The following is a 25805-nucleotide window of genomic DNA, read 5'->3' on the forward strand; positions in this document are numbered from 1 at the left end:
TCTTTAGGGACTTGTTGAAAACTAGCTTCACCTTTTATAGGCTTTCTTAGAAAGTTACGATTTTAGCACAAAGGTAAGACTTTCCGTCCAAATGCAAAATTCTGCCACGGCTTAGAATATCAAAGTCAAAGCCCCATGCAGCTAGGACAGAAGTTTTTCCGGCCATTCAGGCTCTAGGCTTGTGTTGGCATCTTCTTCACCTTAAAAAGCACAAACCCTCCTCATTTGCAAATCCAAGATTAAAAGAAAAAATTCCTAAAGTCGCGGAGATGGGTGGGACAGTTAGTAGCCATCTGGTTCAGCCCGCTGCCTCCAGGCAGATGGATGGCTAAACCACTCAAGACAGATGGACATCTGTTCTTTCCCAAAATGTCTTCCACACCCTCCCTCAGTAGCCTCGTCCACTATTTTATCCCGCCAAGACTGAAGCCGCTCTTTAACTCTCTTGACTGTAAGCTCCTCAAGGAAAGGGAACCTGCCTTCTAACTTCACTGCTCTCTATCAACGGCTTAGGGTAGAGCTCTGACGAGAGAAGGCACGCGATCCAAACAAATAATAATAATAATAATGTTGGTATTTGTTAAGCGCTTACTATGTGCCGAGCACTGTTCTAAGCGCTGGGGTAGACATAGGGGAATCAGGTTGTCCCACGTGGGGCTCACAGTCTCAATCCCCATTTTACAGATGAGGGAACCGAGGCCCAGAGAAGTCAAGCGACTCGCCCACAGTCACACAGCCGACAAGTGGCAGAGCTGGGATTCGAACTCATGAGCCCTGACTCCAAAGCCCGTGCTCTTTCCACTGAGCCACGCTAACTAGTTTAGCTCCTTGCGGGCAGGGAACGTTTCTACCAACTCTGTCACAGGGTACTCTCCCCAGCGCTTAGTACAGAGTTCTGCAAACAGTAAGCGCTCAACGGTGGACTGATTATTCCGGTTGACTGATAACCAGATAAGGGTAATAACGATGATGGCCTTTGTTAAGCGCTTACTATGTGCCAAGCACTGTTCTAAGTGCTGGGGGGGGGGGATACAAGGTTAGCAGGTTGTCCCACGTGGGGCTCACAGTCTTAACCCCCATTTTACAGATGAGGTAACTGAGGCACAGACAGGTGAAGTGACTTTCCCAACGTCACAAAGCTGACAAGTGCCAGAGCCGGGATTAGGACCCACGACCTCCGACTCCCATGCCTGTGCTCTTTCCACTAAGCCACGCAGATGAAATCTGACCCGTAAATTGATATACACTTTCTACCATGGGCTCCTAATAATAATAATAGCGGTGCTAAGCGCTTACTATGTGCCAAGCACTGTTCTAAGCACTGGCTGATCAGATCGTATCTGACCCTTTGCCCACATCCTGCCTCTGGCTTGGAATGCCTCCTTCCTCAAATCCCACAGACTATTCCTCTCCTCCCCTTCAAAGCTTTATTGAAGGCCCATCTCCTCCAAAAGGCCTTCCCAGTCTAAGCGCCTCTTTTCCACATCTCCCACTCCCTTCTGCATCACCCTGACTTCCTCCCTTTGCTCTTCTCCCCTTCCAGCCCCAGAGCACTTATGTACCTATCTATAATTTTATTTATTTGAATTGACTTCTGTCTCTCCCACTCTAGACTGTAAGCCCATTGTGGACAGGGAACGTGACCGCTAATCAGTGTATTGTATTCTCCCGAATGCTTAGTACAGCGCTCTGCACGCAGTAAGCGCTCAATAAATACCATTAATGATGATGATGACGAGGTATGTCCCTATATTCACCCAGTGAGTTTAGTTTCCACATCCACAGGTTCTCAGTAAACACTACGTATGCTGATGCCGAAATTCCTCATCTATGATTTGGAACAAAATGGAATGATTTGCATCTATCACCTCTCGCTTTTTCTAGCCCTCTCTTTGTTGAAGGTGCCAGCAGCCGCTGAATTAAAAAAAACAACCCAGAATATCGCGCAAGTTTAACTGTCTGTGGTGTTTTCAACTGTTGCCAGAGGAAGGCCATTCCTGAGTCAATCAGTCGATCAATCAGCCAATCAAAGATATTGATTGAGCACTTACTGTGGGCTCAGCACTGCACTAAACACTTGGGTGAGATCACTACCACAGAGTCGGCAGGCACAATTCCCACCCGGGCCAGTGGTTTGTCCAATCTGGAATTCTGTTGCTGACGGGTCAGCAGTAACTGTAGCATAATAATCGTGTATATTTTAAGCACCTACTATGTTTCAAGCACCCTATTTATTGCTGGGGTAGATAATCAGGCTGGTCACAGTCCTTGTAGGAACGGGTATTGATTGACCATTTTACAGACCCGGAGAAGTGACATGATCACTCATCACATCCCGACCGGATGACTGTCAGCCTCCTTTCTGATCTGCCAACCTCCTGTCTCTCCCGGCTTCAGTCTATACTTTACCTGCTGCCCGGATTATCTTTCTACGGAAACGCTCTGGGCATGTCACCCCCCTCCTTAAAAATCTCCAGTGGTTGCTTATCAACCTCTGTATCAAGCAAAAACTCCTCGCTCTTGGCTTCAGAGCTCTCCATCGCCTTGCCTCCTCCTACCTCACCTCCCGCCTTCTCCTTCTACAGCCCAGCCTGCACACTCTGCTCCTCTTTGACCTTCTCGCTGTGCCTCGTTCTCACCTGTCCCGCCGTCGACCCCGGCTCACGTCCTACCTCTGGCCTGGAATGCCCACCCTCCTCAAATCCGCTGAACTAGCACACTTCCCCCCTTCAAAGTCCTCCTGAAGGCTCAGCTCCTCCAGGAGACCTTCCCAGACTGAGCCCCCCTTTTCCTCTGCTCCTCCTCCTCTCCCCATCACCCCGACTCCCTCCCTTTGCTCTACCCCCTCCCCGCCCCACAGCACTTGTTTATATACGTTCATATTTATAATTATAATTCGATTAGTTTAATGATGTGTATATAGCTAGAATTCTATTTATTTATAATGATGCTACCGATGCCTGTTTACTTGTTTTGATGTCTGTCTCCCCCCTTCTAGACTGTGAGCCCGTCGTGGACAGCGAGTGTCTGTATTTGTTGCTGAATTGTACTTCCCAAGCGCTTAGTACAGAGCTCTGCACACAGTTAAGTGCTCAATAAATACGATCGAATGACTGAATGAATGAAAGTTACCAAGCAAGTAAGTGGCAAAGTTGGATTTAGAACTCAGGTCCTCTGACCTCCAGGACCATGCTCTTTCCACTAGGCCACACTGCATCTCCACTGAGGAAGGAAGCCTGCCTGGACAGCCAACCGAATGTTTAAAGGCAGGCCACCCTACCTACCCCTCTAGTCACCCACTTTGGACCCCTCATTCACGAATCTAGCCAAGCCCCTCTCGGACAATAAAAATAATACTAATGTTGATATTTGTTAAGCGCTTACTATGTGCAGAGCACTGTGCTAAGCGCTGGGATAGACACAGGATCATCAGGTTGTCCCACGTGAGGTTCACAGTTAATCCCCGTTTTATAGATGAGGTAACTGAGGCCCAGAGAAGTGAAGTGACTTGCCCACAGCCACACAGCTGACAAGCTGGGATTGGAACCCATGACCTCTGATTCCCAAGCCCGGGCGCTTTCCACTGAGCCACGTTCCCTCCTGACCCCCTGTTACTTCCATCTACACAAGCTCCTTTGGAAACAAATTCCATCAGGTATCCCAGCCCGCTGGGCAAAGATGGGATTCTTTTTTGTTCAATCTAAATTTACTCCCTGCCAGCTCCAGTGTGGGCGTGGGGGGAAATCGCTCCGGGACTATGGCCTCTGACAAACAACAATCCTGGGTTTACCCGCTCCACTTCCTTTGTCATTTTATAAACGTCGATTATTGTGACCTCACCTGGCAACCTTCCAGACTAAAGAGTTTGAATTGGTTTTTTTTCTGTCTAATCCTTTCTCCACACAGAGAGAAAGTTGCCAGACTCCCTTTCTGCTGGAGATGCCTTCGTTCTCGAGACTCTGGGGCTCTCAGGTGTCACGTTCAGGATGCAGAAGTGTCTGGTCCCTCGATAGTTCCTGGAGGAAATCTTTCCCGATAGCCTTACTGTTTCTCTTCAAAACTGAAGCTCTGGACTATTCCGACCATTGCATTTGGCCAGCGATGATAAACCCTGATGAGGAGGGAGAAAGATTCTGCAAAGATCTGGCTAGGGTTGCCGTGACAGGGTTCAAGAAGCAGCGTGGCCTAATGGAAAGAGCACCGACTTGGGAGTCTGAGGACCTGGCGGCTAATCCTGCCTTCTCCACTTGTCTGCTGTGTGACCTTGAGCAAGTCACTTCACTTCTCTGGGCCTCGGTTTCCCCATCTGTAAAATGGAGATTCAATTCCTGTTCTCCCTCTTAGACTGGGTCTGACCTGATTAACTTGTATCTACCCCAGGGCTCTTAGTAAGCTCTTAACGAATGCCATAATCATCACCGGATAACTAAGTAGTGGAAATCTGGGCTTGACCACCGATGCACCAACCATGGACCGAATGAGCTCAAGACATCACGATTGACTCCAAATTCCCAATGAGGGCACTTTTTTGGTAGAAAGGGAGCTCTGGAAGACATTGCGATTCCTGTTGCCATTTACAGGAGTCAGTACTACGGGAATGAAGACTCGATCCGATCTAAACTTTCACGAAGATTCAGTCGGTGGATTAAGAAATGGTGTTCAAACAGTTCAGAGAGCAAGTTACATGCTGGAGGTCATCGAACCGTCTTTTGACCTCCACAGTGGAGCAAGAATCACTCTTTTCCACTAGACAGTGGATCTCCCCTTTCCTCTCTGTAGGACCGAGAAGCAGCGTGGCCTACTGGTTAGAGCCCGGGCCTGGGAGTCAGTAGGACCTGAGTTCTAATCACCGATTGTCTTCTGTGTGACCTTGGGCAAGTCACTTCACTTCTCTGGGCCTCAGTTACCTCATCTAATACTGGGGATTAAGACAGCCCTGTTTGGGAACAGGGACTGCGTCCAACCTGATCAGCTTGTACCTACCCCAGCGCTTAGTACAGTGTCCGGCATGTTGTAAACTCTTAACGAATACCTTAAAATGAAAAAAAAAAACAACCCACCAAAAAAACCAGGAGGGCATCTCACGTAGGCTGGCATGATCCCAGCTCTCCCTTCGTTGGGTCAAAGATGGTCTAAGTATTTTGGAAGTCCAGTACATACTCGTTCGTCATGCTCACAAGACTAACTTAAGGTTTATTGGGAGCAGAATAATGATAGTAATGATTGTTGTATTCGCCGAGAGTCCTTTGGGTCAAGCACTGTTCTAAGCACTGGGGGAGTCGCAAGAGCATTTGGAAGAAGTGTCAGAATGATCATCTGGGAGGCCAGAAAACCAGAGAAGATGCGGAGAATGGATTGGAGTCCTATGAATAATAATAACCGTGGTATTCGTTAAGCGCTTACTGTGTGCCAGGCACTGTTCTAAGCGCCGGGGTGGATACGAACAAATTGGGTTGAATCCATCTCAAGCCGTCCACATTCTTGTGGCCTGCAGATCTATTGGTTTCGGGCCTAAGGTTAGCAACAGAGGTCGGAGTCCCATCCAAATTAGCAAGGAGTCTTTGATACTCCCTTCACACCAGCCGCTCAACAGATGGTAACGGATTTCACGGGATTAAAGCTAGTGGCCTAGAGGTGAAAGGTTCAGAATCCAGTTACCAACTCCCAGTTCTCGGAACCACCACCGTGCCTCGGGCTAAATGTTTTATTTACACCAAGACGCACTGTGTAAAATATATTTGATAAAACGGATGACTTCGCGATCTCAAGATGAAGCTTGGAATATTTACTTACGGTTTTTTTTTTTTTAACTGAATCGGACAATGTTGGTGCAGACAATTCATCTGGAATGTTCCAAAGGAAGGAAATGTGAAAATGGCTACTCACGCTTAAGCCACAGGCGGAAGTGGTTGTTAGAGGAATAGAAAGAAACAAACACGTTACCTGGGACATCGGAGAAGGTCTCTCCAAGGACTGAGACGTGGAAAGTCAGTCCAGCCTCTTTGAGCCGCAGAAGGGTTTTGAAAAACAACTCGGGGCCTTTGTCATGCTCCCTACAAAGAGACAAACAGAGCGGACTTTGCATTACCTGCCTGTGGAGGCGAGAGCAAATCGCTTTCTGAGCAGTGATTTCCTTCCTGGTCAACGTTTAGTCGTAGAAATTGCAAAGCTTTCCCCTCCTTCCAGAAACCTGCCATCACTGTTTTGCCCAAAAAGGGTTTTCATCCCATCAAGACCATCACTCGCTGTCTTTTTTTTTTCATGGTCCTCGTTAAGCATTTACTATGTGTCAATCATTGCTCCAATTGCTGGGGTAGATACAAGTTAATCAGGTTGGACATAGTCCCTGTCCCAGATGGGGTTCACAGTCTTAATCCCCATTTTACAGATAAGGTAACTGAGGCCCAGAGAAGTGAAGTGACTTGCCCACATTCCCCCGATTAGACCGTAAGCCCGTCAAACGGCAGGGACCGTCTCTATCTGTTGCCGACTTGTTCGTCCCAAGCGCTTAGTACAGTGCTCTGCACATAGTAAGAAGCAGCGTGGCTCAGTGGAAAGAGCATGGGCTTTGGAGTCAGGGCTCATGAGTTCGAATCCCAGCTCTGCCACTTGTCGGCTGTGTGACTGTGGGCGAGTCACTTAACTTCTCTGGGCCTCGGTTCCCTCATCTGTAAAATGGGGATGAAAACTGTGAGCCCCACGTGGGACAACCTGATTCCCCTATGTCTACCCCAGCGCTTAGAACAGTGCTCGGCACATAGTAAGCGCTTAACAAATACCAACATTATTAATAAATACTATTGAATGAAAATACTATTGAACATTCACATGGCAGACAAGTGATGGAACCTGGATTAGAACTCAGAGCCTTCTGACTCCTACGCCTGGGCTCTCTATCCACTAGCCAGTGCTGCTTCTCATAAACAAATCAATTAATTGCACTTATTGACTTCTTACTGTGTGCAGAGCACTGTACTAAGCGCTTGGGAGAGAAGAATATAATACAGTTGGTAGACACATATTGATGTGAATAAGTCAATTATGGATATGAACATAAGTGCTGGGGGTGGGGTGAATAAAGCGTGCAAATTCAAGTGCAAGTGTGACACAGAAAGGAGACGGAGAAGGGAGTTTGATTGCCAAGCACTGTGATAAGCCTTGGGGTACTTCACACGATCTCATCGCTGCTAATATTAATAATAGCGATTGCTATTGCTATAATCACAACAATTAATATTATTTATTACAGTGATAGTTATAGAGTAATAATAATAATAATGATGTTATTTGTTAGCGCTTACTATGTGCCAAGCACCGTTCTAAGCTCTGGGGTAGATATAGGGTAATCAGGTTGTCCCACTTGAGGCTCACAGTCTCAATCCCCATTTTACAGATGAGGTAACTGAGGCACCGAGAAGTCAGGTGACTTGCCCAAAGTCACACAGCTGACAAGTGGTGGAGCCGGGATTAGAACCCATGACCTCTGACTCCTAAGCCCGGGCTCTTTCCACTGAGCCACGCTGCTTCTATGCGCTGGACACTACAGTGAGCACCGGGGTAGACATCTGCTAATCGGATCAGACGCAGCGCCTGTCCCACAGGAGGGCACTCAGTTTAAGGGGACAGGAGGACAGGTACGGAATCCCCATTTGACAGATGGGGAAACTGATGCTCAGAGAGAGTGAAGTGACTTATCTAAGGTAATCCAGCAAATCAGGAACAGAGCCAGAGTTAGGACTTGGCTATCCTGACTTTCAGGCCCGCGCTCTTTCCATTAGACCACACTGCCTCCTCACGATGGTCTGTACTGAGTCCTCTCTTCTCCACCGTTTACACTGAGGGCTGCTCAGATGGTTTCGGTCCCAACCACCCTTAATTCCGGGAGAAAATAATGTTAATAATGTTGGTATTCGTAAAGCGCTCACTATGTGCCGAGCACTGTTCTAAGCGCTGGGGTAGATACAGGGTAATCAGGTTGTCCCACGTGAGGCTCACAGGTAATCCCCATTTTACAGATGAGGTAACTGAGGCCCAGAGAAGTGAAGTGACCTGCCCACAGTCACACAGCTAAGTGGCAGAGCCGGCATTCGAACTCATGACCTCTGACTCCCGAGCCCGTGCTCTTTCCACTGAGCCACGACGGGGTCGAGTGGATAGAGCACGGGCCTGGGAGTCAGACGACCTGGGTTCTAATCCTGACTCCTCCACTTACTGCCGTGTGACATTCCAGAAGTCACTTACCTTCTCTGTGCCTCTGTTCCCTCATCTTCAAAATGGGAATTCGATTTCTCCCTCCTACTTAGACCGTGAGTCCCATGTGGGACCCGATTATCTTATATAATCAGGGGAAGCGGCGTGGCGCAGTGGAAAGAGCCTGGGCTTCAGAGTCAGAGGTCATGGGTTCGACTCCTGGCTCTGCCACTTGTCAGCTGTGTGACTGTGGGCGAGTCACTTCACTTCTCTGTGCCTCAGTTACCTCGTCTGTAAAATGGGGATAACTGTGAGCCTCACGTGGGATGACCTGATCACCTTATATCTACCCCAGCGCTTAGAACAGTGCTCTGCACATAGTAAGCATTTAACAAATACCAACATTATTATTATTATTATATCTACCTCAGCGCTCAGTTCAGTGTTCGGTGCATACTTAAGCGCTTAACAAATACAGAGATAATTACGATTATAACTTGGATAAAAATGATATAAATGCTTCAGTTTCCTAAAGCTTCTGACTCTTTTGTGTCCCGGGATGACAAGAAAGGAAAATTGGTGTCTGTTTCCTTTTCTTCCTCCACTTCCACCCTTAGGCCTCAAATAGATAATTGGCAACAGGAGGCTAGTTGTGAAATTTTTCACAAAGAAACTGGCAAAAGTCTGCATGTACTCACAAAGTCTTCAAGACCTTACGTCACAGAGCCGCGATGACGCTCACGCACTCTTTCCTTCTCGGGAGGGTGGGAGGGGAACGAACACACACGCTCGAACGCACTGGATTTTTATCCCCAAAGATAGCCACTTGTCCGTCTTCTTTGCGGTGACGGAATGGGGGGTGGAAGGCCCGGAAAAATGAATTCAAAAATTCTCTAACTCTGTAAATCCCCTTAAAAATGGAATGAGTTATTTTCTACATTCTAAGGTGTGAAGATTGCAGTACTTCTTGCCTCTAATTACACTGTTTTAAATTATCCTATTTCAGACAGATGTGGACCAGATGTCTTAAAAATATTTGGTTTTTAATTTATTAGTTAGGATTTTCTGTTTCTCTTTTTATTACAGGAAAATACTTGATTTATTAGCAATGATGTCTTTCCGTCGGGCTAATTACGGCAGGGGAATCTGAAAGTTGATCAAACTGCTCTATGAAACATCAAAAATGATACCGTTCAGGAAATCTCTAGGAAAAAAAAAATCACATCTGCAAACCTACACGTGCGAATTTATAATTCAGTCAATATTTCTGGTGCCACGATTGAAAACAAATGTATCGTCTAATTAACATTCAAAATGGCATTTAGAATCTTTGGAAATTGGGAGGTCTCTAGGAATTAGATTCCTTCGGCAAGTAATTCTTTTCAGAAGCGGCCTAACCCAAGGTTTGTTTTGTTGCTAATAGTACTGAAGAATGCAAACCCACAATGTAATCCCACATTTTTTTAGGCCAAAGCGTCCTCACACATGTGAGCCATGAGGATTTGGGGCTTTCTTCCCCTACTAGTGAAGCCTTTTAGGTGCTCGATAAATACCATTACTATCACTATGACTACTACTAACAGATAAGTCTTTAATATGTGCCGAGCACCGTACTAGGAGCTGGGGGACACACAAGACGATCAGTTTGGACGCAGTCCCTCTCTCACGTGGAGCTCACCACCTACGTGGGAGGGAGAGCAGGTTCTGAGTCCCCATTTTACAGGTAAAGAATCGAGGCACAGAGAAGCGAAGTAACTTGCCCAAAGATACACAGCAAGCAAGAGGCGGAGCCAGGATTAAAACCCAGATCCTCTGACTCTCAGGCCTGAGCTCTTTTCACTAGACCACACTGCTTCTTCTCCCTCTACTATTATAACTGCAACTATTACCCAAATCACCAGTGGAAAGAGCCCGGGCTTGGGAGTCAGAGGTCGCGGGTTCTAATCCCGGCTCCGCCATCTGTCAGGTGTGACTGTGGGCAGGTAACTTAACTGCTCTGTGCCTCAGTTACCTCATCTGTAAAATGGGGATTAAGACTGTGAGCCTCACGAGAGACAACCTGATTACCCTGTATCTACCCCAGCGCTTAGAACAGTGCTCTGCACGTAGTAAGCGCTTAACAAATACCAACATTATCATTACTATTACTAACTTCTCTGGGCCTCAGTGACCTCATCTGTAAAGGGCGGATTAAAACTGTGAGCACCACGTGGGACAACGTGATTACGTTGTATCTCCCCCAGTGCTTAGAACAGTGCTTGGCAAATAGTAAGCGCTTAACAAATGCCATCATTATCATTATTATATACAATGGAACTGGCATCTCCATGTCAGACTCACTAAGAGGGGCCATAAGCAGACATCATAAGGGGTGATAACACTGGGACTCCTCATTTTGGAAATACAAATATTGGCCCTAAATACGTCTGGTATAAAACCGGACGGACATCATTACGCCCCATCGGACTTTAAGATCCTTTTCCGGGGGTGGACTGTGTATACCTACCTCTCCTAGCTCACTCTCTCAAGCACATAGCTTGGCATAGACCTCCATAAATATGCTCAATAAATACCACTGACTGATTATTTGATACTGCAGGTATCATGTCCATCCGATCCCGGAATTTCTCCCATTCTTTGTGTCTGGTTACGGTCCCTATTAGTTCTCTCACCTGTACCAAGCCCTGCTTAGCCACTGGAGTGGATACCAGATATCGGATCGGACCCAGTGGCTATCCCACGTGAGGCTCACCTCAAAGAGGTCGGGAGAGCCGGGATCTTATACCCATTTTCAAGATGAGAAAACCTAGGCATGCAGTGGTGAAGTGCCTCGCCCAAGTTCAGTCGTTCGAAGGTACTTATCGAGTGCTTAGTTGCGCAGAGCACCGTACCAAGTGCTTGCGAGAGTCGATGCAGTTGGTATTTACGATTCCTGACTCAAGGAGTTTACAGTCTCCCAGGGGAGACAGGCAATTAAATAAATTACCGGTAAGGGAGGCAAGGAGTACAAGAGTCTGTGGCGGTGGGGTGGGAAAGTATCTAAGCGTTTGAGGGGGGGGACTAAATACAAACGTCTTTCTCCATCTCTCCCTAATCACATAACGTATGACATATGTTCACATATGAGGCTACCGATGATAAAATCTAAGCCCTGGGTACGCCAAAAAAGAAAATTCAGTCCAACACTCTGTGCCTGGAAAGAGACAAGGGAACATTGACAGACTTATCTGTATTCTCAAGAATACTTAAGAGATAACAAGATCAAAATCAATCCATCAACCAATCTTATTTACCGACTGCTTTTGTGTGCGGAGCACTGTACTAAGCACTTGAGAAAGTACGACACAACAATATAACAGACACGTTCCCTGCCCATAAGGAGCTTACAGTTCAGAGGGGAGGCGGACACTAATATAAATAACCAACTCTCCAATCAATCGATCGGTCATTGTGGGCAGGGAATGTGTGTGTTTATTGTTATATTATGGATTCGGTACAGTGCTCTGCGTACAGTAAACGCTCAATAAATATCACTGAATGAATGAATCAGTGACATTTACAGAGAGCTCACAGTGAGCAGAGCACCATATTAAGCACGTGGGAGAGTACAGTACACTAGAAGTGGTCAACACGATCCCTGCCCACCAGGATCTTACAGTCTAGAGGAGCATTTAATACAGTGCTCTGCCCACAGTGCTCAATAATTACCATAGGTTAACGGATTGATGGCCCAAGGAAGCCATCTTGTTGAGAGTTCATCTACCTTATGTTTCTGACCGTGAGAGGGCTTGATGCGTGAGAGACAAAGACAAAGTCTCCATCCAGTTTTAGTAAACTATCAAAAAAAAATGTGAGGGGACATTTGGTAGCCTTTTATAGATTATATTTACAAGGCAGATGCTCTCCGATGAAGTGTTTGCTTTGTAGCTCAACTCCATTTTTCTGTACAGAATGTACTTATTTTGAATACGCCAAAAATGTAGATGTAAAAAGACAGCGACTTTATTTAGCTATTCCTTTTTCTTCATCTCCAAGGGGGAAATGGACAGGAGTGAAGGAGGAACAAAGTTAGGTGGATTTTAACATGGGAAGACATTGGATAAGTGTTCCTAGAGTCTTTTCTTAGGAGCTGTGAAAGGCTGACTTGTATAATATATAGTGAAGGAAATCTAAATTTAAAATTCCCTCTGCACTATTGAAAGAGCTTGCCATGATGAGCCCTGTCGAGGGATGGGGACGTCTAAGTTTATGGGAGGGATGGAAAAAATCAAAACTTAGGTCTAGTGGGTTAATGGTTGAAAGCTCGCGGTTCTTGGCCAAAGACCGGGTCCGGTACCAAATCGACAACCCATCGATCGATCATATTTAATGAGTGCTTACAGTGTGCAGAGCACTATTCTAAGCACAGGCGAGAATACAATGTAACAGCGCTGGTAGACACGTTTCCCGTTCTCGAGGAACGGAAGCAGGTGGAGGAATGCATTTGGGTCGCACCAAAATAATTCCCAAGGTGTCACGATGAAATCATTTTTTATGGAATTGTCTAACGAATAAGCCCTTTTAGCAGCAAACAAAAAGAAAGTTGTGTAGCACACACGTGTGGGGTCTGTATTAGACCCAGCCCCATCCTCAACAACCTCACAATCGAACAGGAGAGAGAAGGTAGGTGAGCACACCGGCACATAGATATGAATAGGTTTCTGTGGAAAACCTAGGAGTGAGTTGGGTGGGAGGGGTGGATTAGGGACAATAAAGCATCATCATCCGTGGTATTTATGGAGCACTTACTGGGTGCGGAGCACTGGACTGAGCTCTTGGGAGAGTACAGTGCAATAGAGTTGGCAGACACATTCCCTGCCTGTAACACACTTAGAGTCTAGAAATCAATGAGAAGTATTGATTAAGCATCTATTACTCGCAGAACACAGCACTAAATCCTTGGGAGTGTACAAAAGAGTTAGAGGACATCATCCCTCCCCTTAAGGTGCTTATAATCCAGCGGTAACGCATACTTAGAAGCACTTAGAACCGTGCTCAGTGCTTAGAACAGTGCTCGGCACATAGTAAGCGCTTAACACATTTGACTCTATTTATCTTGACTCTATTTATTGCCACTGTTCATGTCTGCCCGTCTCCCCCCGATTAGACCGGAAGCCCGTCGAAGGGCAGGGACCGTCTCTATCTGTTGCCGATCGGTACATTCCAAGCGCTTAGTACAGTGCTCTGCACATAGTAAGCGCTCAATAAATACTATTGAATGAACAAATACCATAATAATAATAATGCTAAAATGAATTTCAGAAAGTTGGAAACACTCTCACCCTCGTCAACATCGCTTTTGAATCCTCCTATTTCCTGTTTGAGGTTTGTTTTTTTTTTTCTAAATCCTTTTGCAATTCTTAGTAGATATGAAAGTCGTTGTAAGAAGTGGGTTGGTGGAGGGAGTAGTGGAATGAAAATAAAGCAGTTTGGAGATATAAATCTTCTCCCGTTCTGAAAACTCCCCCTGTTTCACATAAAGACTCTTTAGAAAAAGTATAAAATATAGCTTTCAGGGGTGCGGGGGAACCGATGTTCCACACTATTTATGACTTACAAGTTAAAAACGCCCCCTCGACCGTTTTCATCAAACCTCTCAACTAATGTATCTAATTGTATTGGAAATAAAGCAGCCAAATTACGAACTGGAAAAGTCGTCGTCTGTGAAAGCGCTCACCGGCTGCCCCCCAAATAAGTTGTTTTCCTGACCAGTTGGAAGGACTTCTCCAAAGTTTCCGTTCCTGAAGGTCAAATCATGATGCAGCCGCTTAATAAAGGAGGGCTCACCCCACCACCCCAAAATAACTCCTGGCTCTATCAAGCTTCCGCTCTGCTCCTTAGGTGAGGAATTAGCGAGGCTTATTTATTTTCATTTCCAAGGCTTTTCTTCACTCACTCCCTTGCGGTAAGGCTGATTTCCATGATGACTCCCCTCTTAATTTTAATACCCTTTTTACTCATCATATAGACATAAGAATTTTCCATAAAATAATGAAACCCTTGCGGAAGAAATGAAGATGGCAACGAGAGGAGAGTAAACTAGCTTCCTATTTTTTTTCAATTAATTGACCCACTGTCACGAGCGGAGACGGATTTTTTTTTTAAAACCAAGGAAAATAAGGTTAATTAACATAAAAACCCTCACTCGTCGAGATGCTGAATTTTGTATTTTATCCTGGCTGCCTTAAGTGCCTTGATTTGTCTGTAATGACCCAGTTCTTCTAATGAGTAACATTAACCCCTTGGCTGTATCTATTCGGGACTTCATTGTCAACTGGAGCTGAAATAGGGGAGAGTTGGCCTCTCAGCAGGTATGTGATATATTAACTCATGTCATTTCAACTCCTAATAAATAAATCCGTTGCTATGGCGATGGGAACATCAGTCAAATCCTTCCCCCGTCCCCCTCCCCTAACTCTTTTTTGGGGGAATTTACTGTTCACACCCAGCTTAAGGAGAGAGAAGGAAATGAACTCCACGTAACCATAATTAGAAGGAACATCAAATCTCATCTTCGAAACATATCTAAGTGAATAAAAAAGTCAGTAAAGAAGAGACGACGGCTCTTTCTCTGTGATCCTCATAAACCATTTCCTTTGGAGGGAGAACGGCGATTTGAGGAGGATACATTTAAGGAAGGGCGGATCGCCGCTATGCCGGCCCTTTGTGTTTCTGAGATATTTTTCCTTCTTGGTTGACCGAACGTTCCTTGCCCGCTAGAAGTGTGGCAAAATCACCGGCAGGACACCGGGACAAAAATGAAGACAAGCCATCCCTAAATTCCAACCTCAGTTTCCCCTTTGATGGCAAATCCCATGGGAAGATGGGCTGGCCATTTCGACGAATCTTGGCAACGATCTCGGCAGTCAGATCGACAGGTCCCAGGAGTTGGGATAGACTGAGAGCTCGTTGTGGGCAGGGAATGTATCCACTATATTGTTTGTTCCCTTCCAAGTGATTAGTGCACTACCCTGCAAATGATAAAGCCAATCGATGGATAAAATCATAAGCATTGTGGTACTTAACCGTTTCCTATGTGCCAAGCACTGTACTAAGCATGGGGGTAGATAGATACATGATAATCGGGTCCCACATGGGACTCACAGTCTAAGTAGGAGGGAGAACAGGTAGTGAATTCCTATTTTGAAGTCGAAAGAACGGAGGTTTGAGAAATTGAGTGACTTGTCCCAGGCCACACAGCAGGCAAATGGCGGAGCTGGGATTAGAACCCAGGTCCTGTGACTCCCAGGCCTGTGCTCTTTCCATGAGGCAACACTGCTTCTCCACCTCCTACTACAACCCAGCCCACACACTTTGCTCCTCTAATGCCGACCTACTCGTACTTCGATCTCATCCATCTCGCCGTCGTCCTCTCGCCCACGTCCTGCCTCTGGCCTGGAAGGCCCTCCCTCTGCATATCCAACAGACAATAACTCTCCCCACCTTCAAAACCTTACTGAAAAGACATCTCCTCCAAAAGGCCTTCCCAGACTAAGCCCTCTTTTCCTTTTCTTCCACTACCTTCTGCGTCTCCCTGACTCGCTCCCTTTATTCATTCCCCGTCCCAGTCCACAGGACTTATGTACATATCTGTCACATATTTCTTTATATTAATGTCTGTCTCCCCCTCTAGACTATAAGCTCGTTGTGGGCGGGGAATGTTCACCCTCCTGCTCACCAATCAATCATATTTATTGAGTGCTTACTGTAGGCAGAGCGCTATACCAAGCAATTGGGAGAGTACGAGAGAGTGGACACGATCACTGTCCTCAAAGGGCTTACAATTTACTAATAATGACAATAATTAAGGTACCGTTCCAAGCACTGTTCTCAGCTCTAGGGTTGATACAAGGTAATCAGGTTGTCCCACGTGGGGCTCACACTCTTAATCCCCATTTTACAGATGAGGTGGCTGAGGCACAGAGAAGTTAAGTGACTTGCCCAAGGTCACACAGCAGACAAGAGGTGGAGCTGGGATTAGAACCCACATTCTCTGACTCCCAAGCCCAGACACCTTCCACTGAGCCAAGCTGCTTCTCTACCATCACTATCGATGCTACTGCTATAAAGTGACTTGATAAAGGGTTTAAAATCTGAAAGCTTTTTGGTCTCTCAATGACTATACAATTGCTGTTCAAATGCCTGTTGTTTCAAGCCAATTCAATCAATCAATCGATCAATCATATTTATTCTCCCCCTCTAGATTGTAAGCTTCTTGTGGGCAGGGAACATGCCTACCAACTCTCTTCTGCTGAACTCTCCCAAGCGCTTGGTCTAGCACGCTACATAAAATAAGCACTCACTTAATACCACTGATCGATTATTGAGTGCTTATTGTATGCAGAGCACTGTACTAAGCACTTAGGAGAGTGCAGTATAATAGAGGTGGTAGTCACAATCCCTGCTCATAATGAGCTTATTAAAGTTCCAGCTGGATGGAGGGAGAAAAATGGGTTGACTGAAATGCCGTCGACTGAATGACAGATTAAGTCAGTCAATCAGTCATTCCTATTTATTGAACACTTACTGGGTGCAGACACTGTACTAATCGCTGGGGAGAGCACAATACAACAGACACATTCCCTGCTCACAACAAGTTTACAACCTAGAGGGATTTAAGCCAACTTGGATTGACTTTTTATCACCTAAATCCTGCTACCGCTTACTCAGACTGTGAGCCCCATGTGGAACAGGGTCGGTGTCCAACCTGATTAACTCGTATCTGCCCCAGGGCTTAGAGAACAGTGTTTGGCAAATAGTAAGCACTCAACAAGTATCACAGTCACCATCGCCTTAGCCTGAAAGAGAAATCCCCATTAGTTCATTATGAGTCTTTGGGTTAATGGCGAAAGCCTCTTTAATTCACCATCTCTTCAAACCCAACGTGGTGAAAACCTTCACGAATGTTTCCGGCAACATTTTCCTTCACTCCCATGGGGCAGCTGGAGATCATTTTCTTTTTTTATTTCATTAAGTCTCCTTGTCGGGGATGAAAAAAAGTGTTCCACAAAAGCTTTAAAACAAAATGTGGAATTTGAAATTCTAATCCTGGACTGGCTTTTTTTTACGAGGGAGATGTTGGGAGTTCTTAACCAAATCCAATCCGCTCAACATCACTGTACACTGCACACCTCTGGGAGGAGTTGATGCTTACCTCTTTTGGAGTTACTTTTCTTTATTTTGATGCAATTTATTATTACTTATAGTACTTATTAATTTCCTGTAGTTGGGGTTTTAGTCTACTAAACACATCCATCTGTCTCTGAGACTCTTGCCCGATCACCACCATCAAGAAAAATGATAATAGTAATCATCATCCTATTGACCTAAATTAATCATTCTACTGTGTGCACAGAACTGTACTAACTGCTTGGGAGAGTATAATGTAACAGATTTGGTGGACATGTTTCCTGCCCAAAATGATCTACATATGTGTATATCTACAAATTATATATCAAAAATTATTTTTATTAATGTCTGCCTGCCTCTCGACTGTAAGCTCACTTTGGTCAGGGAATGTATCTATCAACTCTGTTGGATTGTATTCTCCCAAGTGCCAAGTACAGTTCTCTGTACTAAATATCGTTTAAAAAAAAATGGTGGAAAAAAAATCACAGCGGACAGTCATCCAGAAATTTTGGAAATACAAACAACTACAAAAAGTAAAACAAACCACAAAGTCTCTTAGATTTTTGTTGCTGCCTTTTTAGCTCATTTGATAGCAATTTCTAGGGTCTTTGAAGCTTCGGGTTCTTCAGCGATCTGACCCGAATACTTTGCCATGAAACTGCACTGGACCGACGCTTCCCAAGGACGGGCTGACCATGAGGGGCGGTCCGTGAATTCCCGCTTTGGTCAATCAGCTCCAGGCTAGCCCCAAATTCAATCTGCTCTTCATATCCGACAGAATTGCCCCAATTTCAAATCCTTACTGAAGGCACATCTCCTCCAAAAGGCATTCCCTGACTGGGTTCTCCTTGCCTCTTCTCCCACGCCCACCTGCGTCGCCCTGTATCCGCTCCCTTAATTCACTGGTCCCCCAGCCCCACATCACTTAAGTCCATATCCGTAATTTATTTTTTTCTATTCATGTCTGTCATGCCCTCTAGACTGTAAGTAGGCAGGGAGTGTGTCTACCAACTCTGTTATATGGTACTCTCTCAAGGGCTTAGCACAGTGTCCTACACACAATAAGCACTCAGTAAATACAACCGATTTATTGATTGATCGGCACGGAACCTAAAGTCACACGTCACTGCTTCTGGCCACAGTATCAGCCTCTGAACGCGGAAGGTGGCCGCTATTGTTTTCCACACTTAGTTATTGTCCTCGCTAGGGAATCCGGGCTCCCCTCAAAAACCCCCAACAAGTTTCCATGGCCTGGACCGTCACGCCTTTTCTCTTCCTTTTCTCCACCGGGAGTGTCTACCTGGGGACGAGTGGTGGAGGCATGGGGGTGTAGCTTAAGGCTATTCCGTGATGATATTCGGGGAGGAAGAGACTGAAGTCTATTTTAGCCGGGTCTTCGGCGATCAGTCATTTCTATTAGCAGTGCCCAGCTATAGATGTTTATAACAAAACATTAAAGACTGGGTGGAAGGGAGAAAACAAATTACTCTGCAGAGAAGCCAGCAACTCCGCTAAAATACCGTCAGTTATTTATCTGCTGTCAGCAGAGGCCGGCCACCGTAATCCTTGATGGGTCGGGATCCGGCAAGAACGAAGACAAGGGATGGACATGGCGTTTAAGGAGCCGTTCTCCTGCAGAGACGTCGTGAGGCGGATTTAAAGGCGAAGGGGCATCTTCTAGAAAACTTCATTCTGGATTGTGGTGCATCCGTAGGCCTGCTTTATTGGAGGCATGACACGGTGGGAGTTCCGGAAGGGACTCCGGGATGTGTCATCGATGTGTGATCGAAGGTGGACAAACACACACAACGCGCACACACAACAGGGTCGGCTTTGCTGGGTCGTGCACCTGCGAAGGCACGGCTTTCCGTGGGTGTTTCTTATTTTTTAACTTTTATGGTATTTGCTAAGCGCTTACTCTGTGCCAGGCACTGAACAAAGCACTGGGGTGGTTACAAAGTAATCAGGTCGGGGACGGTCCGTGCCCCACGTGGGGCTCACCGTCTTAACCCCTCTTTTACAGATGGGAAAGCTGAGCCACTGGGAGAAGTGACTTCCCCAAGGTCACACAGCAGAAGAGTGGCAGAGCCAGGGGTAAAATCCAGATCCTTCCGGCTCCCAGGTCCGTGCTCTATCCGCTAGGCCACACTGCTTCAGTACTGCTCTTATCGTTGGGAAGAGCTGAGGCAGAAGGAGGAAACGCCGTTTTCGGGAAAGATGGGGTCCACCGGCCTCTGACTCCCCTCTTAACGGGCCTTCTAAGAAACGACCCTTTCTGATGTGGAAACGGGGATGGTGAGGGGGCAAGGGGGAAGGGAGTCCGGGCTCGGAAACCCGGCCCCGCCCGGCCCGAGGCCCGGAGTCGGGGGAGCCGCCGCGTCACGTGACCATCCCAGAGACCACCCGCGACCCCGTTGGCGCCCACGCTTCTCCCATATTGACCGGTCGGGGATGGACACTCTTACCCATACGATCAGAGGTCTAAATAAATGTGTGCTTGGAAGTGAGCATGTTTGATGAAGGCTGAACTGGAATCTTAATTTTCTAATTCATATTCACCAATTAAAAATAAACTGTATTTTTATGAGCAAATTTACATAAATCAGATGATAAAGCGCCTTCCACTAAAGGGTAGGAGTTCAGCGCTGAACATTTGCATATATGCTCCTAAAGAAAATATAGGCATTTTCCGATTTCCATCGAAGAGGCTTGCTGCGTCGGACCTCTAATGGGCTTAGAACAGTAAATTTTGAAGAAAATGATTGCCTTCCCTGTAGCTACTAAATGTCTGCCTAGACCCAGTGGCATTTGAAAAAAGTGTTTTATCATAAAATTATCCCAGCAGAGGCCATTCTGCGAGATAACATCATCATCATCATCATCATCATCATCATCATCATCATTCTACCCTCCATGCAGGACCCAAAAGCTCTGGCACAATATTGTCATTCATTTATCTGTTGTCAGCACAGGTTACCCACTGTAATCCTTCGCTGCTCTGGAATTAGAATGTCTTTGATGTCCTCACAAGAGTTTCTGCCTGAAGGCTTTGCGAATGCTTCGTAGTGCAGTGTTTATTCCTCATAATCTTTCTCTCATCTCTACGCTAGCAGTGACAGATGGTTATGGGCACACAATAGTATTAAGAGTTTGATTTTTTTTCTTTCTCTCTCTCTCCTTCTCTCTCTCTCTTTTTTTTTTTAATGCTGTGCTCTCCCTACAACAAATAGCTATCAGATGCGGGCCAGAGCTTTGACATGGCTCACTTAGGTAATAGCTAACAAACAGCTTGTGTTGGTGTTTTCTGTCATTCCCCCGGCCCCCCACCCCTCTCACCCCCCCCACCCCTCACCCTGGTTGCTTTCATTGTATACTCTCAAAGGTAAAGTATATTAACCTTATAGACGGTTATTAAAAAGATATATCTATATGAGCATAAAGTGCTTTTCTTTTCTCTTTTTCTTCCTCTTTTGATTATGAAAGTAATACCGCTGACATATTGAACAAATATCGCATGTCAACATAAATTTTAAGTGTGTGATAATATCCCCCTTCATGGAGCCCCGTGTCAGACAGAAATCCGTGGATGATGCATAGCAGTAAATAACCCAAACAAAATTAGTTCTCTTGTCAGCTTCTACCTTGTATATCCCCAGGCATCAGTAAAATTGACTGCACGCTAGATTTTCAAAATTAGCCCTAATGTTCCCTGCGTTTCTGGCAGCCGACAAGTTTCCAGTGTTCTACTATATTACCCGTAAGGATGAATGTGTTACTTTTATATTTTGGCATTTGCTCTTGCTGATGTGGCTTTTTTCTCCCCCCTTCTTCTCCAAATTAAAAATAATTTAGCTTTAACAATGAGAATGTGCACCCACACAATGCTGCATCTCTTTAAGCATCTAACTTTAGGCAATTAAATTAAATTAAGGCAAAAATATACACAGAAAGAAAGGGAATTATTCAATTTAATATTGTTAATTTTATTAACTTAGCTCCGTCTTGTTTTATTCAGAGTCGCACACAATATAGCCTGAGCGCTGTTTTTCTTCCTCCCTCTATTTGCCGTCTTGGCAGATGACTGTACGGACAATTTAATTTAGCATTCTCCCGGTCACCCGGCATGAAACTTTTTAAGCCATCAACTGAAAATAGTGATAGATTGTCGTATACCTGGCTCTCTCTTAGTACAGTGCCTAGTAAGCGCTTAACAGATACCATAATTATAATTATTAGTGGGAAGGGTGCGGGGCTGGGAGTGAGGAGGCACGTGTTCTCTCTCTCTCTCTCTCTCGATATAGCTGTATAGGTATGCCTACCTGTGGTACATTTGCTGTGCCTACACAGACCTATAGGAATAGCTCTATCTTTTCCCCCCCAAGGGTGTTCGGGAGCTAGCAGGGCAAAAGAAAAGACTTTACAAAACAGGGCCGAGGAGTAATCTTTACACTATCCATTAGAAAATAAACGAATCTACCGCAGCCACTCTAAATTTTTAAATAACACCCAGGAACGCGGAACGCTTCCCAGCTAGTGCTAAAACCTGATTAGAAAATAAATGTTACTCCCTGAGAAAGGCTGTGTTGGAAGTGCGAAGTTGATTAAATAAATCCAAACACAGATTCCACATCAACTTCCAATCCCTAAATTTTATGTTCAGACATTTCGAGTCAAAGATGAAAATCCCTTTAGGTACCAGATGCTACACAGATCATCGGAGAAGAGCGTCTGGAGTTTTAGTGTGCAGGAAGTCAAATCCCCAGCAAAGGCGATTTGGCCGGGCCATGTAACCGACTCGTGGCTTCACCTGCGGACGGTCGTGTCCGGGAAACGTGATGCGGCCATCTCTGATGAACAGATTGTAATCGGCGGATGAAGGGAACTCTAATCAGGCCACATGCGGATTAAACAAACCGCGAGGAAGAAAAACTCAATTAAAACGTTTGTGCGCCCGATACCGCAAGATTATCGGGACGTTGCACCTCTGTTAAAGCTCTGATTTCCAGGAGCCTGGCTGAAGTTTCAGAAGGCATATTTGGAGTGATTATGTGGTAGGAGAGATTTTCCTCTGTTTAGAAAGGATTATGCTCAGAGGTATCTCGGTTCATCCTCAGAAGGGTGGGGCGGGGGAGTTGTCATTTTATTTTTCCATCTCCGCGTCTGTTTGATTCTTTTTATGTTTCCCTCCCCACAAGGATTAGGCCAGGTGAAATGAAGACACCAAATATGACGACAGCTCCTAAACTCGGCCGCGTTGATAGATATTTCCGGCACATCTAAGTCGTGATAACTAATGAAATCTGCGTTGGGCTCCACAACCAAATATCATCACCGGACACAGGCACGAGAGAAATACACTGGCCTGCTGATGGTTTCAGTGTCAAGGGGATTATGTTAAGTCTTTCTTGGATTTTGAAACTTTATGAACCATAATAATATTTAATTATCTTGGCTTGGCAAGGGAGCGCTATTCTGATCAAATGTTTGAGGGAATGGTATTTGGTGTAACCATGCAACGGGACAGATTCAACAAGGGGTTGGTAAGGTTTCTCTCCTGGGCTCCATTAAATGCACAAGTGCAAAGGCTGCGGCACAGGGAGGCCGCATGGTCTAATGGTTAGAGCACAGGCCTAGAGAAGCAGAGAGGCCTAGTGGATAGAGAACGGGCCTGGCAGTCAGAGGGACCTGGGTTCTAATCCCGGCTACGCCACTTCTCTGCCGTGTGACCTTGAGCAAATCACTTCACTTCTCTGGGCCCCAGTTACCTCATCTGTAAAATGGGGATTGCCCATTTGAGCTCCATGAAGGATAGTTTGCCTGTACCCCTCCCAGGATGTAGTACAAATACCATAATTATAATTATTAGTAGAAAGGGCACAGGGCAGGGAGTCAGGGGACTTGTGTTCTAGTCCCGGCTTCACCCCAGCCTGACTTGTGACTTGGGCAGGTCACTTCACATCTCTGGATCTCGGGTTCCTCTTCTGTAAAAGGGGGATACGATTGCTACTCTCCCCCAACTCTTAGACAGGGATGCTTGGGCAGAAAGGGCCAAGAGTCTGATCTGATGATCTGTATCTACTCCAGTAGTTAGCACAGTGGTCTGGTGCACAGGAAATGACTACGTGACTACCGCATCAGCCTCCTCACTGACCTCCAGCCTCCCGCCTCTCCTCATTCCAGTTCATACTTCATTCTGCTGCTCAGATCATTTTCTCTACAAAACCGTTCAGGCCATGTTTCTCCATTCTTCAGGAACCTTCAGTGGTTGCCCAACAATCTCCACATCAAGTAGAAACTCCTTACCATGAGCTTTAAAGCAGTCAATCACCTTGCCCCCTCTTATCTCACCTCCTCGCTCTCCTACTACGACCCAGCCCACACAATTTGCTCCTCTAATGCCAACCTACTCACTGCATCCCAATCTCGCCTCTCTCTGCCTCTGGCCCGGAACTTCCCCTTCATATCCGACAGATGATCACTCTCCCCACCTTCAAAGCCTTATTAAAAACATATCTCCTTCAAGAGGCCTTCCCAGAATAAGCCCTCATTTCTTCTTCTCCCTCTCCCTCTGCTTCCCCCCTTGGCCTTGAATTTTCCCCCTTTATTCACCTCTCCCTCAGCCCCACAGCACTTACGTACATAGCCAAAATCTATCCGTTTATATCGACGTCTGTCTTCCGCTCTAGACTGTAAGCTCACTGTGGGAAGGGAATGTGTCTATCGCCTCTGTTATACTGTATTCTCCCAAGCGCTAAGTTCAGTGCTTTGCACGTAGTACGTACTCAGTAAACACAATTGACTGATTGATGGAAGTGCTCAAAAACCACGACGAGCGTGTTTATTAGATGCCAGCAAAACTCGAACCATCCATCAGATCTGGGCCGAACTTACCACCTGTGAGGCCAGACAATGTGCAGCGGCTTTTGCGGATCTTCATTCCCACCGAGGTCAGAAGTCAAACGTTGCTCATCTCCCACCTGATGCCGAGTTGCTCTTGCTGGCGCGGCAGCCCGATTCGACCCCTCTGCGGGGGTCGAAGGGTCGGGGGGTCTTTCTCCCTCGGGTTCAGACTGGGTTTCCCACTCCACACTTCTGTTTTCCATTAAGCTCTCCTCAGCACGGCCCGCCAGCCTGGAAGGAGCTCCCCCAGAGTCGGAAGTTTCTTGGTTTCCTTTTTCGCCCGGTGTTATCTCTCGGCGGCCCAGTTTGTGCCCTGGCAAGAACCTGTCAAGCCCAGAGAAGCGCTCGTTATTCAAGGAAACGCCTGGTTTTCAGTTAGTCGGTTTGCACCGACAGCCGAGTTAATTTCGAAGCCCCTTCCAGGGAATACTTAAACAACAGAGACTAAGGATTTTGTGGGGGGTCGGAACTCAGGCCTGCATGCGTTTCAACATTTCAAGGTTTTTAGAGTCAGCATGAAAGCTTTCTTAGGGTCTTATCTCTTCCCCCCGTGGGTGGTAAACATATGGATTTCGTTATCCCAGGAAGCTCTGTGGATCAAAAATACCGGTAGGTTCAAGGGGGATTTGGATATATTCACGGGTGATGGTCTGGTGTGGGCTAGTGAAAAACGACTGTCGGGAAAACTGAGGAGAAAGGCAGGAAGGCTAGATGTCCATGCCTAACCAAGAGGGTGGTAGTCCAGTAAACTGATCAGCACATGGCTCTATTATTATTATCATATTATCATCACGCTAATCATCGTTTGTTATTCGTTAAGCCCACGCTATCGTCCAGCACTGTTCTAAGTGCTGCGATAGATACGAGTTCATGAAGTTGGACGCAATCCCTGTCCCACATGGGGTTCACAATCTAAGTAGGAGAGAGAACAGGTTTGGAATCCTCCTCTGAGGAAACTGAGGTCCAGAAAAGTGGAATGACTTGCCCAAGGTCACGCAGCAGACAAGGGGTGAGAACTGGGGTGAGAACTCAGGTCCTCTGAACTCCCTGATCTAGGCTCTTTCCATAGGTCATGCTGTTTCCTCTAGAACTCTTGAGCTGAATGGACGGTGATTCCAAACCAGCATTGGCAATTTTTGGAGTGGGGATGGTCTTAATTTCTAAGGTGGGATTTAACAAGGATGACGATAAAATCAATCGTATGCATTAAACCTGTACTCTGGGTCAAGAACTGTGCTAAGCGCTGGGATAGCTACGGGATTATCAGATCAGACACAGTCCCTTTCCTGCACGGGGCTCACGGTCTTAGAGGCAGGATGGACAGGTGTTTAATTCCCATTTTACAGATGAGGACAGTGGGGCACAGAGAGATTAAGAGACGTGCCCAAGGTCACCCAGCAGACAAGGGGCGGGGTCATCATTAGAACCCAGGGCCTCTAACTTCCAGGCTCGTGCTCTTTCCACCAGGCCAAGCTGATTGGAAAAGCAGTATCTTTCCTGAGCAGATCTCTTCCCTGGCTCCCGGTCTCCCTTTACCATCTCCACTC

General features: G+C 46.1%; 1 protein-coding gene across 2 annotated transcripts in view; it reads right to left on the reverse strand.

Annotated features, from left to right (window-relative positions):
• Positions 1 to 25805, reverse strand: part of GTDC1 (glycosyltransferase like domain containing 1) — a 178683-nt gene that overhangs the window by 19308 nt on the left and 133570 nt on the right. For both annotated transcript variants that reach the window (XM_039913077.1, XM_029072186.2), the window contains exons 5-6: positions 24250 to 24582; positions 5944 to 6053 (exon numbers count right to left, since the gene is read on the reverse strand). In XM_039913077.1, the coding sequence (XP_039769011.1) occupies positions 5944 to 6053; positions 24250 to 24582 (443 nt within the window). The remainder of the gene's footprint in view (positions 1 to 5943; positions 6054 to 24249; positions 24583 to 25805) is intronic.

This window comes from Ornithorhynchus anatinus, chromosome 9, assembly GCF_004115215.2.
Source record: "Ornithorhynchus anatinus isolate Pmale09 chromosome 9, mOrnAna1.pri.v4, whole genome shotgun sequence".
Taxonomy (NCBI): Eukaryota; Metazoa; Chordata; class Mammalia; order Monotremata; family Ornithorhynchidae; genus Ornithorhynchus; species Ornithorhynchus anatinus.